This window comes from Chiloscyllium punctatum, chromosome 44 (genome assembly GCF_047496795.1).
Source record: "Chiloscyllium punctatum isolate Juve2018m chromosome 44, sChiPun1.3, whole genome shotgun sequence".
NCBI lineage: Eukaryota > Metazoa > Chordata > Chondrichthyes > Orectolobiformes > Hemiscylliidae > Chiloscyllium > Chiloscyllium punctatum.
In genome coordinates this window covers 13,652,304-13,668,935 of record NC_092782.1, presented here as the reverse complement: position 1 = coordinate 13,668,935, position 16,632 = coordinate 13,652,304, and the positions used below count along the sequence as shown (strand labels likewise).

The 16,632-nt window shown below is 40.3% G+C and overlaps 1 protein-coding gene across 12 annotated transcripts in view; it reads left to right on the top strand.

The window, feature by feature from the left end:
• Window positions 1-16,632, top strand: part of c2cd5 (C2 calcium dependent domain containing 5) — a 126,551-nt gene that overhangs the window by 65,041 nt on the left and 44,878 nt on the right. For 6 of the 12 annotated variants that reach the window (XR_011955273.1, XM_072562279.1, XM_072562274.1 and 3 more), the window contains 5 exons: window positions 3,227-3,341; window positions 12,957-13,145; window positions 13,898-14,089; window positions 14,192-14,378; window positions 15,570-15,734. Coding sequence is in view for 11 of the 12 variants with exons in the window: in XM_072562279.1 (XP_072418380.1) it covers window positions 3,227-3,341; window positions 12,957-13,145; window positions 13,898-14,089; window positions 14,192-14,378; window positions 15,570-15,734 (848 nt within the window). In the remaining variant the exon portion in view is untranslated. The remainder of the gene's footprint in view (window positions 1-3,226; window positions 3,342-12,956; window positions 13,146-13,897; window positions 14,090-14,191; window positions 14,379-15,569; window positions 15,735-16,632) is intronic. The other 6 variants (XM_072562278.1, XM_072562276.1, XM_072562285.1 and 3 more) reach the window with 2 other exon arrangements.

Here is a 16,632-nt window from a genome sequence, read left to right as displayed (position 1 = left end):
CAGAGTTGGTAGGAACAGTGGTTGAGGGGCCTAGAACAAGACGATATAAACAAGAGCTTAAGAGATTTGTGACATATTTGGCATAAGATATCAGCCATGACCTAAATGAGTGATTAAAACAGAAACCAGGACAATATTTGGTATAAGTTAGATTAGTAATTAAAAGCAAGGAGTATACAAGAGTAAGGAAACAACGTGGAAACATGGGGTTAGGACTCCTCAACTGAATCTTGATTTGAGGATAAATTAGGAATGCAGCAGATATAAAGGATGAACATCTATGCACACATTGAGAACTGAACAGTTAGTGTCTATGTTGCCATATTTGTGTATCCATATATGTGCTTGCAGACTCATCTCTGGGGATATTTCATTATAATCTAAATGGAATTCAGTATTTTTCATTAATTTTCATTAGCCATTTTGTCATTTGTTCCTGATTACATTTTTAAAAATGTACGCTGTCAATTTGGATGCAATATTATTAATTGTAGTGTAATTGTTGCTCAACCAAGTTCTAACTAGACAGTGTTTCTGAATGCACTGTGACTAAATACACATGCAGATCTAACAACATAAACCTGTACAGATTTGATTAGTTATGCTTATAGGAACATCATTATTAATACATTTCGAGTCCTTTGGCTATGAGGGGATGAGAATTAAAGCTGATGTCATTTTATAGATTTTAATGAGCTTACTAAAATGTATTTATTAAATAACTTTTAAAAATATTTCCCTTTTAAATAATCTTAAATTACCATAATTTGCTTTCTTGATGTTAAAGATCAGATGGGTTCTGCATCAGTTGGGAATATAGATGAAGTGTTGATGGGCTGTCTGATGCCCACTGATCTGGCAAGGCCACAGGAATGGAGCTGGCAGTTTGGACCACATTGAATGGAACACATTGTGACTTGCATTCACTTCTGTTGCACATTTATATTTCGAGACCCAGTTTGGAATAGTTAAAATTTCTCACATTACTGAGGGCAGCAAGAGGCCAGGAACTTGGGACAGGGCAGGCCGATGACCTGTTCTATCAAGTCAGTGAATTTTCAAAGACTGCTCTGCCATGCATAGTCTTTAGCATCACTTTGATGTGTCACTTAACAGCCGAACCTGTCCCCACTTCCATTGAGCTGACGGTCTGATTCTTAATCATTACTTTGCTAAAGATTACAGAGCATAATGGTGATGGGCTCATAATGAATGCTCAATAAGAGCGGGCCGTTTCCAAAGCTTATTTCCGCCCCCTCACTCTCAGGAAAATGGTGCGGGGATAGTTTGAGTCAGGACTCCCAGCTTCATTCCTCAGCAGACACTTCTTCTACTTTCTTCCTCTCTCATCAGGAATAAGAAAATCAGGTCTGCAAAATACAAAAGTAAGGGACTTATTCAAAACCTTTATTAAATTACTTGTTAGTCTTGAGATGAAATTTTCGAATCTGATTCCGGAAATTGTATTTCAGCAATGATGCAAAAACTTTGGAGAGAACGCAAGAATCTTTGCACAATTAGTACCAGTAACATGTAGAGACTAAAGAAATTGGGATTGTACTCCTTAGAATTGAAGGGGAGATTTAAATAGATCTATTGTTTTGATAGACTTGTTTTCACCAGCAGGAATGTCAGTGACCAGAGATCATAAACTTAAGAAAATTCACAGAAAGAGAAAAAGGCTTTTTTTAAGCTTCTGGAATACAATATATTAAATGGTTGTGGAAGCCAATTCAGTAGAAAATTTAAAAAATAAATTGGATCTATTCTTCAAGAGAAACAAGACGCCTGTTGGGAAGGAGCAGGGAAGTGGATGATTTGAATAGTTTTTAAAAATTCACTTCGCATCGTGGGCCAAATGGCTTTGAAATGCCTTGTGAAAAATTTTATATGTGGTAAAATATTGATGGCCTTTACATTTATCGGTGCAAGTAGCTGAAAGTATGTTGTTTAATCATGTTTTAAGTTGTTGAAGTGTATTGAAAATCAAGAAGTCATTCATAAATATTGCCAAAGTTCAATGCTGCTTTGACAAAGGTAGACAAGGTAGAGTCTAGCAGTAATGCCTACTTTGTAGTAGTTCTCCAACCGTTATATTTTCACTTTTGGGGTTTCACTTACTGCTTGAGGAGCTGCATCTTAATTTTCTTTCTGTTAGTTTGATTTTGGAACTTGTACTCTGCTTTATGTTTCAAGAGGGTAATATGAATCGTTGGAGTTTCCTGACATTCTGTGACTCCATAAGACAATTGTATGCTTTTCCTTAAACAAAGAGAATCCCCATGAGCCAAATGGAGTAGAGCAGCAAGATGTACACGTTCCAAGTTTAATCGCACTGTCAATACTCACTTTTCCGTTCTACCCATGACAGCAATCCACATGCATTAAGAATTTAGTTCTTTAGAACTTGCCTATTATGCTTTTCTAGCAGATAATTTTTAGGAGATAGATGACCCAATAATGATTGGTCATTGGAATACCTTTTTGATTAATAGTATAGTTTAAGAATTGAATGCATTCTTGTTTATTCATTCAGGAGTTGCAGTTATCACGAGAAATGTCAGGATTTATTGCCTCTCCCTCATTGCTGTTGGGAAGGTGGTGATGAGCCAACTTCTTGAACCACTGCAGTCTGTGTGGCAAGGCTGCTACCACAGCTGTATAGAGAGTTCCAGGTTTTTAACATGGAAACAATTGTAGTCTAAGAGAAAGCTTCAACTCTCTTTAAAAACAAAAAGATTAATTAATTGGCCAGATTTATTGCCCATCGTCGGTTACTCTCAAAAGTTAGTGATGAGCCTTTTTGAACTATTAGCAATTTGGTACAACTGGTATGCTCAGCCACAAATCAGTTCCCAAGTTAGCCAGAGGGCTATGGGACTGGAGTGTCATGGGTACCAGACTAACAAATGGGAACAGGTTTCCTTCCCTGATGAACCATTCGGACTTTAATAACAATTCAACACCTTTATAACCACATTTGGTGATGCCAGCTTACTTCTAGCGTCCATCACCATGAAACTATGTTTATTTTGGAAGAATATTGTGTTCTTTTTGGGGGAGTGCAGTACAGACTGCTGTATGTGCATTTTTAGTTTTTAACAATTTGAAGATCTTGCTTTAAGGATGACAAGTACATGTTCAGAGATTTTTTGTAGTTATATCTCATGTTATATTAATAAACTTTCCTGGTCTATTGATGTCTCTTTTTGTTTCCCATTCTTAGATGAACCTGAAACTCGTGATGCTTGGTGGGCTGAAATCCGACAAGAAATCAAGTCACATGGCAAAGCTCTTGGGTGCCATGCAGTGGTTGGATACAGTGAATCAACCAGCATCTGGTGAGTGTAATTTTTCTATTAAGTCTTCATTATACATTTTCACATGATGCAGGTGAATACAATAACGTAGTATATTTCTCGTAGTTTGCTATATGTATTTAGAGACATCTCACCAGTTATTTTTTTTCGCAATTTAGTATTTCAAATAGTCAAAAAACAGGATTTTATAGTTTTAGTATGTATGATTCTGCATGTAATAGGCAAGTAATGGCAGGTTTGCAATGTTGTACCATTTAATAACATTAGTTGTTGATTAAAAGAGAAGGCGGGTTTGGTTGGGAGGAGAGTTAGAATATTCTTTTATTTAAAATGCTCTTTTTTTTATTATTCAATTCTCTGTCGAAGAAAGTCTATATGGTATGACATAGTCAGCCATTTTACAATTGTTACCTTTGTTAAAACAAATGTTTTGACTGGTGTATCCCTTGAGCATCCATTTCTGGTTTCATTCTGTGTACACTGTGGGGCACAGTACAAAAGATTGTAAAATTGGCAATCCTAGCCAAAGGGGGAAAAGGCAAAAGTAATGGCTCTTTACTTAAATCATGTAATATTAGAAGCAAAATAAATGAATTAATGGCATTATCCTGTAGCTATTACAGCGGATATTCTTACAAGGAGATCAAAGCGGAGAACTAAATACTCAGGGGTATGTGACTTTTTGAAAGGATCGGCAAGGACAAAAAAATGTGGCACAACTTTCTTAGTATGAGATGGAATATGTTTAATTGCAAGAATGGCCTTGCTGAATTGCTGTGTAGTGTCTCGGAATGTGCACGTTAGATGGATTAGCCATGGGAAATGCAGGGTTACAGGGCTAGGGTCCGGGGTGGGTAGGATGCTCTTCTGAGGGTTGGTGTGGACTCGATGGGCCAGATGGCCTGCTTCCACACTGTAGGAATTCTGTGAAAGGATGATGTTGAATGGATGTGGGTGAAGGTAAGAAATAGCAAGCAGAAGATGACATAGTAGGAACCATCCATTGGGCACCTAACAGCAGGTATTCTGTAGGACAGGGAATAAATCGTCGTAATGAAGATTTTTTTTAAAAAAGGCATATGTTAATTACGGTAACTGGATGCAGATTGAAAAAGTGAAACTTGTGGAATAGTTTGGATGCGACCATAAGAGGTACAGTTAGTAAGTTTGCAGATGACACCAAAATTGGAGGTGTAGTGGACAGTGAAGAAGGTTACCTCAGATTACAACAGAATCTTGATCAGATAGGCCAATGGGATGAGAAGTGGCAGGTGGAGTTCAATTCAGATAAATGTGAGGTGCTGCATTTTGGGAAAGCAAATCTTAGAAGGACATATACACTTAATGGTAAGGTCCTAGGGACTGTTCCTGAACAAAGAGACCTTGGAGTGTAGGTTCATAGCTCCTTGAAAGTAGAGTCGCAGGTAGGTAAGATAGTGAAGAAGGCGTTTGGTATGCTTTCTTTTATTGGTCAGAGTATTGAGTACAGGAGTTGGAAGGTCATGTTGCAGCTGTACAGGACATTGGTTAGGCCACCGTTGGAATATTGTGTGCAATTCTGGTCTCTTTCCTATCAGAAAGATGTTGTGAAACTTGGGTTTAGAAAAGATTTACCAGGATGTTGCCAGGGTTGGAGGATTTGAGCTATAGGGAGAGGCTGAACAGGTTGAGGCTGTTTTTCCTGGAGCATCGGAGGCTGAGGGGTGACCTTAGAGGTTTACAAAATTGAGGGGCATGGATAAGATAAATAGGCAAAGTCTTTTCCCTGGGATGGAGGAGTCCAGAGCTAGAGGGCATAGGTTTAGGGTGAGAGGGGAAAGGTATAAAAGAGACCTAAAGAGCATCTTTTTCACACAGAGGGTGGTACGTGTATGGAACGAGCTGCTAGAGGAAGTAATGGAGGCTGATACAATTGCAACATTTAAGCAACATTTGGATGGGTATGTGAATAGGAAGGGTTTGGAGGGATATGGGCCGGGTGCTGGCAGGTGGGACTAGATTGGGTTGGGATACCTGGTCCACATGGATGGGTTGGACGAAAGAGTCTGTTTCCTTGCTGTACATCTCTATGATTCTATGACTTCAGTCGCATGGAGAATTCATATGTATTGAGGGCAGTTTTCTAGAACGTGATAGTGTGACCAGTGAGCAGGCTGTTTTGGATTCAGTGATGTGTAACAGGTTGGTTTAGTGATCATATAATGGTAGAATTTAGCATTCTGTTTGAGAGTTAGAAACTTAGATCAGAAACAATTGTGCGAAACTTAAATGAGGATAATTAAATAGCCATTAAGGCAGAGTGGGCTGGGAAAGGAATTTATCAAGAAAATGCAAAATGTTTAAGAATATATTTCATCACTCAACCAAGATATATCCCAGTGATGAAGAAAACTTTTGAAGATGATGATAAATTCACCTTGGAGGTTAAGGATAATATCAAATTGAAAGAAAAATCTATTGGGATTAGGGAAAGTTTTAAAAGCCAGCAAAAGATGCCCCAAAAAAGGAAGAAAATAAGCAGGGTAAACTAGCAGGTAATAGGAAAGAGGATACTAAATGCTTCCTTAAATATATAAATAGAAAAAGAGAGGCCAATGGGAACAAAGGTCCTATAGAGAAATAATGGGGGACCAGAAATAGTGGAGCTATTCAATGAATTCTTTGTATCATCCTTCACCACAGGGGATAACAGCATACTAACAGTACAGAAAAATCCAAGGACTAAGGGGGATAGAATAAAAATAATTATTAGAGAAAAAGTACTAGAGAAATTGATGGAGCTGAAGACTGACAAGTCCCCTGGATCTGATGAGTTTAATCGTCGGATATTAAAACAAGTAACTCCAGAGCTAGTGGATGGTAGTTATCTTCTGAGAATCCCTAGACTCTGGAAAATGTCCCAGACTGTTAGAAAAGTGCCAACTTGACTTCCCTACTCGAAAGAGGAGGCAGACAAAAATCAGGTGACTATAGGCCAGTTAGCCTAACATCTATGATTGGCAAATGTTGCTATCTATTATAAAGGATGTAATAGCGGAGCATTTCAAAGTACGTATGTCATCAAGCAGAGACAACATGCTTTCATGAAAGGGATGACTTTCATGCCTAACAAATATATTAGAATTCTTTTGAGAAGATAACGAGCAGGATAGGTAAAGGGAACCAGTGTTACAGGTTGATAAATCTGAGCAGGCATTCATTTGTAATGATCTGAAACTGAATCATTACAATTGGACCATAGGAGACTGCAGGCATCCACGGAGGTGCATGATAAAAGGATTCTATAGTGCAAGGTACCATTCTAGCATCAGGTTGCATTGCGATATCTCTTTCAATAGTAAAATATCCCAGGGCATGAAGCAAGAGAGCTATCAGGCTAAGTTTTGAAACCAAGGCACTTAAAATATTCAGACAGCTGATCAAAAACCTGATTAACAAGGTAGCTTTTAAGCAGGATCTTTAAGGAGGAGAGAAATGTAGAGAGGGCAGAGAGCTTTCCAGAGGAATTCCAGAGATTTTAGATCTGGACAACTTAGTGCTAATGGAGGAATGGTAACAATCAGTGCACATGAAGAATTACAAGCTTACAGAATTCTGGAGGATTCTAGGGCCTTTGAAGGTTGTAGAAATGGGGTGGGGAGAAGCTATAGAGGGATTTGAAAACAAGAATACAAATGTTATATTTGAAGTACTGTCAATGGGAGCTATTGTAAATCTGGGAGCACAAGGATGATGCCATGGACAGCATTGTCACATTTGTCTCTTCATTTTATTGGGTGAGTGGAACTTGTTCAATGTCATCTGTGACAAAGCAGCCTGCTAGATTTGTCCCCTCATTCACCACCTTCAATATTCACTCTCTCCATAGTGGCACACATTAGAGCACCACATACCATCTAAAGGTCTGCTAAAGTAGTTCATCTAGACTTGTTGAGCTACATTTTCCAAACCTCTGACCTCTACTACCTCTGAGGACAGAAGCAACCGGTCTATTGTTGGAAATATGTCACTGGTCCTTCATTATTGCTATGTCCTGAAATTTAACTCCCTCCCCAATAGCAATGTAGGCATCCTTGTAGCATCTGGACTGCAATTGCTCAGGAAGGCAACTATCTTCTCAAAGGCAATGGGGGATAGGTAATAATGCATACGACTCATGAACAAAATAAGAAAACAATTAGTTTCTATTCAACCAGTATTAGAAGTTGGACAAGCAGCGAAAGTGGAGGGATTGAGAGATGTGCTGGTGAGGTAGAGTGAATGTCATCAGTTGACATGAGAAACCTAACTTGGTTTTAGTTTCAGGTCACTGAGAGGCAGCATCTTCATGGGAAAAAAAAGATAAAGCAAGGGCTTAGATCCTTAGGAGAGCCCTCAGAAGTAATGGTGCAGGAGCATAAAATGAAACCAATACAATTAATTCTTTTAGCAAGGTCTAGATAGATATAAATGAAGTGCAGACCCACCCCCAGCTGTAAGATGGAGAAAACATGCTAGAGGAAGATGGTGTGATTCGTCGAATTAAAAGCTACTTGCAAGTAAAGAATAGTATGAAGGGTCAGTTTATCATGATCACAGTCATACCGGGTGTAGTTTGTGACTCTGGGCAGGAGTCATTTCAATATTGTAGCAAGAAGGGAACCCAGTAGGTGGGGACCACACGTGGAGTTGCAGAAATGTTGGCGCAGATTTGCAAGGTGATGTTCATGGACTTTGGAAGGGAAAGGGAAGCTGTACATGGGGCACCAGTTTGTAAAGGGAGAAGACCTATTGATTTTTCTAAATGGGTATCACTGGCTGATCAGCATTTATTACTCATCCTTTGTTGCCCTTAAGAAGGTGGTGATGAGCTGCTTTATTGAACCATTGCAGTCCACATGATATAAGTTGACTCACAAAGTCATTAAAGAGGGAATTCTAATATTTTGACAGTGAAGGAATATATTTCCAAGTCTGGGTGATGAGTGACTTGGAGGGGAACTTGCAGGTGGTGGTGTTCCCACCAATCTGTTGCCCTTGTCCTTCCAGATGGAAATGGTTGTTAGTTTGGAAGGTGCTGTTTAAAGATCTTTGGAGAACTTCTGCAGTGCATCTTGTAGATAGTATTGAGTATCAGTGGTGGAGGGACTGGATGTTTGTGGACCTGGTGCCAGTCAAATGGGCTTTTTGCCCTGGATGGTGTCAAATCTTTTGAGTGTTGTGGAGTTGGGAAGTATTCCATCACACCCCTGATTTGTGCCTTTGAGATAATGGACAGGCTTTGGAGAATCAGATAGTGAGTTACTCACTGCAATCTTTCTAGCCTCTGACCTGCTCTTGTAGGCAGTGTGTTGGGTGTTGAGGCCAGTTGAATTTCTGGTCAATGTACCCCCAAGAATGTTGATAGTGAGGGATTCAATGATGGAATAACATTGAATGTCAAAAGGCAGTAGTCAGATTGCCTGTTATTGGGAAAGGTCATTGCCTGGCATTTGCTTGGCGCAAAAGTTAATTGTCAGCTTAAACCTAGATATTATTCCGATCTTGTTGCATTTGAACATGGAGCAGCTGAAGGTGGTTGTGCATCAGACAATACATCAGATTAGATTACCTGCGGTGTGGAAACAGGCCCTTCGGCCCAACAAGTCCACTTCGACCTCCGAAGAGCAACCCACCCAGACCCTTTCCCCTACATTTACCCCTTCACCTAACACTATGGGCAGTTTAGCATGGCCAATTCACTTAACCTGCACAGTTTATGGACTGTGATAGGTAACCGGAGTACCCGGTGAAAACCCACGCAGACACTGGGAGAATGTGCAAACTCCACACAGACAGTTGCCTGAGGTGGGAATTGAACCCGGATCTCTGGCGCTGTGAGGCAGCAGTGCTAACCACTGTGCCACCGTGCTGCCCTGAGGAAATTCTGCAGAGGTGTCCTGGAACTGAGATGACTGACCTTCAACAACTGTAATGTCTTCCCATGTGTCAGGTATGACTCCAACCAGCTGAGAGTTGGCCCCTGATACCCATTGATTCCAGTTTTGCTAGGGCTACTTGATGCTACACTGAAGATTGAAGATGGCCTTCAAGACAAGGGCTGTCACTGTCACCTCACAGCTGGAGTTCAGCTTTTTTATCCGTGTTTGAACTAAGGCAGTAATGAGGTTAGGAGCTGAGTGGGCCTGGCACAACCTAAATTGGGGATCACTAATCAGGTTAATGCTGAGCACATGCTGCTTGATAGCACTGTTGATGACACCTATCTCTTTACTGATGGTGAAGAGTGGACTATTGAGAGGGTAATTGGCTGGGTTAGATTCCTCTAACTTTGTGTAGAGGACACATCTGGGCAATTTTCTATTTTCGTGGGTAAATGCCAGCGTTGTAACTGTACATAAAAAAAATTTGGAAAAGGGTGTGGCGAGCTATGGAGCACAAATTTTCAGCACTATTGCCAGAATGTTGTCAGGGCCCATAGACTTTGAAGTAACCACTGTCTCCAATGTTTCTTGATATCCCATGGAGTGAATTGAATTAGCTGAAGACGAGTATCTCTGATACTTGGGGCCACTGGAGGAGGCAGAGATGGATCATGTGCTTGCTACTTATGGCTTAAGATTGCTTCGAATGCTTCACCCTTCTCTTTTTCGGCTGATGTTTTGAGCTCTTCCATCTCTGAGGATGGGAAGTTTATTGGAGATGCCTCCTCTAGTGAGTTGTTTAATTGTCCACTAGCATTCATGATTGGATGTGTCAGAACTTAGATCTGAGCTGTTGGTTGTGAGTTTGCTTAGCTCTGTCATTCATGTGCTTCTTACACTGTTTGACATGCGAGTACTCTTATTTGGTAACTTCACCAGCTTGACACCTCATTTTTAGGAATTCCTGGTTCTGCTCCTGATGTGCCCTCCTGCACTCTTCATTGAACTTGGATCGTTCTCTTGGTTTGATGGTAATGGTTGAATGAGGAATATGCTGAGCCTTGAGGTTGCAGATTGTGCTGGAGTACAATGCTGTTGCTGTTGATGGCCCCAGTGCCTCATGGGTGCCCTGTCTTGAGTTGTGACAGACATTTGAAGTCTGTCCTGTTTAGCACAATGAAAGTACCACATAATATGGAGGGTATTCTCAATGTGAAGGTACCACTTCGTCACCAAAAGGACTGTGCTGTGATCACTCTTAACAGTCCTGTTAGGTGCAGAGGCACCTGCAGCTAACAGATTGGTAAGGATGAGGTAAAGTATGCTTTTCCCATTCTACCGACCCCGTCTAGCAACTATATTTATTAGCACCCTTCCGGCTTGATCAGTAGTCATTGAAAAACCCCATCCAGAGTATATTTTGCACTCTTGCAACCCTTGGTGCTGATTCCAAGTGTTGCTCAACATGGACGAGTCCTTATTCATCAGGTACGATGGTATGTGGAAACCAGCAGGAAGTTTCCTTACCTATATTTAACATGAACCTGAGAGACTTTATGGGATCCACAGGCAACTCTCACCTGACTGCATACTGCTGTGCTCCAACTTTGTCTGTCTTGCCAGTGAGACAACATATCCAGGGATGGTGATGGTGGTATCTGCGACGTTGTCTGTTAGGCATGATCCTATGAATATGACACTGTCAGGCTGTTACTTCAGTAGCCAAGGAGACAGTTCTCCTAATTGTGATGCTACCCCCCAGATGTTGGTATGAAGGATTTCCCAGGGTTGACAGGGCTGTTTCTGTTGTTGTCTTTGCCAGTGTCTAGATCGATGCCTGATAGTCTGTCAGATTTCACTGTTGAGAGTTTGTGATGATTGATACAAATGAGAGGCCAATTCAGAGGGATTGGATGTCGCACATAGGCCACGAGGCGAGGCTGGTAAATTTTCTTCCCTGAAGGACATTAGTGAGACATGTGCATTTTTCTGACAGTCATGGTCATCACTTGGAGCCATAGCAATGTACAGCACGAAAACAGTCCAACTCATCCATACCACCAGATTTTCTAAATTAATCTAGCCTTGTTTGCCAGCATTTGGACCATATTCCTCTCTACTCTTCCTATTCGTGTACCAATCCCGATGCCTTTATAAATGTTGTAATTGTACCAGCTTCCACCACCACCTGGCAGCTCATTCCATACATGCACCACCCACGGCATGAAAATGTTGCCCCTTAGATCCCTTTCAGTTCTTTCCTGCCTTACCCTAAACCTGTGCCCTCTAGTTTTGAACTCCCCATACACTGGGGAAAAGACCTTGGCTGTTCACCTTATCCATGCTCCTCATGACTTTATAAACCTCTATAAGGTCACCCATTAATCTCCAATGCTCCAGGGAAAATATTCAGCCCCTGCCTATAGCTCAAACCCACCAACCCTGGCAAAATCCTTGTAAATCTTTTCTGAACCCTTTCAAGTTTTACAACAACTTTCCTGTAGCATTAGAGTTGTAATTTCAGTTTTGTTTTAAATTGAATTCAGATTCCATTATCTGCTATGGTAGAACAAATCTAGCTCCCTGGAATATTCGCTGTGTTTCTGGATTGATAGTCCAGTGGTAATACCACAACGCTATCATCTCCCCGTGTCTCCAAGATAGTAGCAGGGCTCCATTTAGAGCCCTGAGCTCATCCACTCCCGTTTGCTTTTTTTTTTGTCCTTATTGTTTTTGCTCATTCTCTTTTTTTTCTTTTTCCTTTTTTTTTGTTTTCTTTTATTTGAAGCCTTTTGCGGCGGGATCGTCAGCATTGGCACAGCAGTGAGAGTCGGATGTGTGCAGAATAGCAGCCGTCTCCTGATGGTCTGAGCTGGAAGTGGAAGCCGCATGAGTTTGTGACACCTCCCGGCCAATGGAATTGGCAGCAGCAAGGTCACAACTCCGGGCGATTCGGGGTGGTGGTGGGGATCCACAGCAGGTCCATAAGAATGATCCTGAGGAAAGAAGGAGTCGTTATGCGAGAAGTGGTTGAGGACTCTGGATCGGCACTGGACTGAGTTTAGAAAGATGAAGGAGGATCTCATTGAAACTTACAGAATACTGACAGGTCTGGATAGAATGGATGTGGAAAAGATGTTTCCAGTAGTGGGAGAGACGGGGGTTCAAGGGCACAGCCTTAGAGTGAAGGAACTACCCTTTAGAATTGAGATGGGGAGGAATTTAGACAGGCAGAGGGTGATGAATTTGTGGAAGCCAAGTCATTAAGTGTCTTTAAGATAGTGATAGGTTCTTGATTAGTAAGGCAACTAAGGATTACGTAGAGAATGCAGAAGAATGGGGTTGAGAAACCTATCGCCCATGATCAAATTGCAGAGCAGGCTAGAAGCTCGTGCCCGAAAGGTCGATTCTCCTGTTCCTTGGATGCTGCCTGACCTGCTGCGCTTTTCCAGCAGCACATTTTCAGCTCTGATCTCCAGCATCTGCAGTCCTCACTTTCTCCTAGATGGGATAAATGGCCTAACTTTGCTCCTAAATGTTGTGATCCTACAGCCTATTGGTATTTTTGCACACTTTTTTCACCATAATTACACTGTACATGCTTAGCTATCCTTCTAACTTGTACCATATAATTCAGTGTTATCAGTATTTTGTATCTAAATATGAGTACTTCTGAACTTTCCTTTGTTTGACACAACATCCTAGTAATGTTCTGTTGATTTGTTTTCCACAGTGAGGAAGTCTGTATCTTGTCTGCTTCAGGCACTGCGGCTGTACTGAACCCAAAGATGCTTCAAGACTGCAGTGTGGAAGGCTGCAGTGAACACAGGTTGTCAAGGCAGCCTAGCTTCTTTTCCACAGGGTCAGAGAAGGGAGAGTTTGATTTTTTTCTTCAGTGCCAGGATAGTGCTTCTATATTAGGGTAGGTTAAACTATTACAGTGAAGGGGGCAGGTCCAAACAATTCATTTCGTTCTACTAACAAAGTTTGAAATTTGGCATCGATTTGGCAAGAAATTGAAATGCTGTTGTTGTTACCTAACAGCTTGCATCAAGGTAACTCTAAAATACTAACAATATTTTAATATTGCTCGCTGATTTGTCCACTCATAACCGGTGAACATGTGTTGTGTTTATTGTGATCTGATCAAAGACTAAGGAAGTCAAACTGAATTGTGCTTTCAGTGATGAATTAGCAAAGATCATGTATCTTATGTAAACAACCAATATAATGCTTGATTAAGCCCATTTATTTCTGAATGTCCTACAGTAACAAGTCTATTTATCTTTTTAGCTAATTTATAATAAAGCCAATTGGGGTTCTAATTTTATTCATAATCCAATCCTGTTGAAACTGCTTTGACCAGAATTGTTTTGGATGTATATACTACTGCACAAAATGTGTTTTATTATTATTATGGATTGTTGTAGGTGAAACTGCCTTGTATATGGGTGAATAAAATTAACAATTAATCTTTTCCTTTTGAACTGCAAGAAGTTAGCACCAAAATGAGGGTGTATTTTTATTTAAAAGACATGAGAAACTAGCTTTATTGACAATTTTTAGACCTTTTAAAGAGCCTCTGCATGCTATTTTCCAAATACTTGCAAAAAATAATCATGTTCACTTATTTGAAGATTGAGGATTTCACTCAAATGTGTCTCCTTTATGCAGGTTGGATGACACATCATCCCAGGGCTGCAGTTTCTGTCACATTCCTTATGATGAGTTAAATATGCCTTTCCCTGCACACCTTACGTATTGTTATGTTTGTCGGAAGCAGAAAGTTCCTGATGTTCTCTTCACCACAATTGAACCTCCCTTAGAAGCAGCAGTAACTGGAAAGGGTTGCTTAATACAGGCTAGGTAATGTCCTGTCAGAGTTCAGATAATTTTGCTCTAACTACTATTTTCGCATTTGACACACAGAATAAAGTGTGCTGACCTCTGCTTATTTCCATGACCTAGGCTGTGTCGTCAAAAGAAGAAAACTCAGGGTGAGGCCAATGCCACAGCAATAAGCAATCTGCTGCCTTTTATGGAGTATGAGCTCCACACTCAGCTGATGAACAAACTTAAACTAAGAGGAATGAATGCCCTGTTTGGCCTAAGGATTCAGATTACAGTTGGTGAAAATATGTTGATGGGCCTTGCTGTGAGTAAATATTCCATTGAATCTAACAGAATATTGTGTTAACCCACAACTCAAATCCGCATTCAAATATTACCCACAATTCATTTGTTTACTGCGTTTAAGCCATGGTCGGACTTGAAGGGAGTTTCAGAAACTGTAGTAAAAATCCTTTCAGTATTTGTATGTCACATAAATTGATTTTTCTTTTCGTTCCCATAGTCTAAAGCAAACAGAAATAGAAAGTCTCAGTTGATTGAGGGATGTAAAAAGGTGGGGTAAATATCAAGGCAAAATGCTGGAAATATGACAATTGAACAAAACAGCAGCCTACATTTATATAGCACCGTTAGCACATTGAAGGTGCTTCACAGCAGTTATTATGTAAAGGAAGGTATTTCTCTGAGCTGCACATTTTCAGTTCACTGGGAGATGCAGTGGAAGAGGGGACCTCAGTAGGACTGGCGCAAAGGGTGCTCCACGTCCCATAAAAAGGAGGACCTACCAACGAGCTATGGACATTCCTATTTCAAAACCTTTTTATTTGGAGAAAGTGAATGGAGACCAAGGAGACGTTGTTCGATGGAATAGAAAGTTCAGCCAGCCAGAAGAGTTGGGTGGGTTTTTCCTCGATTCAAGGAAACAATGGAAAAGTCACAGGGTTTTGCGAGTGGAAACAGAGGTGTAGCTGGGTTGGAAGTTCTCACTACAGAGAAGTTGATGAGGGCTAGAAAATGGTGGAAGATGTCAAAAGAGTATTGTAGGTAAGAAATGACTTAAAAGTATGATGACAAAATGAAGTTGAGTTGGAGTGAAGTGAAGACTCCAAAACATGATGAAATGAAAGAGTTTTGGGGTGTTGAGTATGAGAAATGTTTTTACATGAAGGGTGGTGGAATAAACAATTAATTGTTATTAATTGTTGCAGCAGAAACTGTAACATTATTCAAAAGTCAGTACGATAGGAAACAAAAAAGAATATGGAACAGAGAAAGCATATGGAGTTAGTTCTACCAATATCAAAAATTAGTTGAGTTGAGCTTCCTGCTTTTGTGTTATAATTCTAGTGTAAAAAGACAGTCATTCTGCAGTAAGTCTAAAATCTGTGCATTATTGCCCATCAATGTTTTCTTTTAAAAGGCTTATCCATATTTATAATTGAAACTACTATTTTATTTTATGATTTAATATTTTCCTTTTGTTTCTTTGTTCTAGTCTGCTACTGGTGTATATTTGACTGCGCTGCCCTCTCCAGGTGGTATACAAATTGCAGGAAAGACGCCCAGTGACACTTCTTATGAACAGCATATATCAAATATGCAGAAAAAGATTAATGATATGATCATCAAGAACAGGGAAATCTATGAGATTAATCCTCCAGTAAGTACAGCATATTTGTGTGAGGGGAGTGACTTTCACAGTCACGTATTTAAAGGTGAACCTTTGTTTCGAAAGTCTGTAATATTGAAAATCTTTAATTGTGAAGTGAAATGATTATAAACGTTTAATGGAACTCCAAGGTTCCAAGTCTATACTTTGATGCTTCATTGTCAACTGAAATTGAAAACCATTGACATATTCAAAATCTGAAATAAGCTGATGACTAAGTACTGAAGCTACAGTAAGAATCACAACTTCCTGCCCAAGAGGTTCCAAGTTCATGCCCTGCAGTTGTAGGTAATCATCAATTTGACCTTTGAACCATGTGAGCCAGAGGAGAAAGTTGTGGGTGTTTGTGTCATGCCTTGTTGATGTGGAGGTGCCAGTCTTGGACTGGGGAGGGCAAAGTTAAATCACGCAACACCAGGTGTTTATAACCTGGTGTTGTGATTTTTAACTTATACCTTGGTATAGCAGTTGTTTGTTCATGGTCAGAAAATTGCATTGGGAGCAATTATGGAAGAATGTGTGAAGCTTTTACTACCACGCCTACCCGACACCACCCTGCCCAAACACAGTTGGTGGGGGGATTCATGTAGAAAGAATGCCATCTGAGGAGTTAAGAGGGCAACTGGTAGAAAGGAGTGAAGTCATCGCAATTTAAAACTTCAGTCAAAATGTTAGCGAGTGTTACATCGTATAAGCTATATGCTAATTTAAAAAGCAAGATTAAAAATAACTTGAAATAGGCAAATATAATACAATATTAATATGTTGTTTTGGATTGTTGCTGTTTCTTTAGTTATAACTGCATAACTAGATAGTATGCAGTTCGCATGCACTACTTGCATGAAGCAACCCACAAGGGGTCATAGAAATCTGGGCATTGTCATCATGC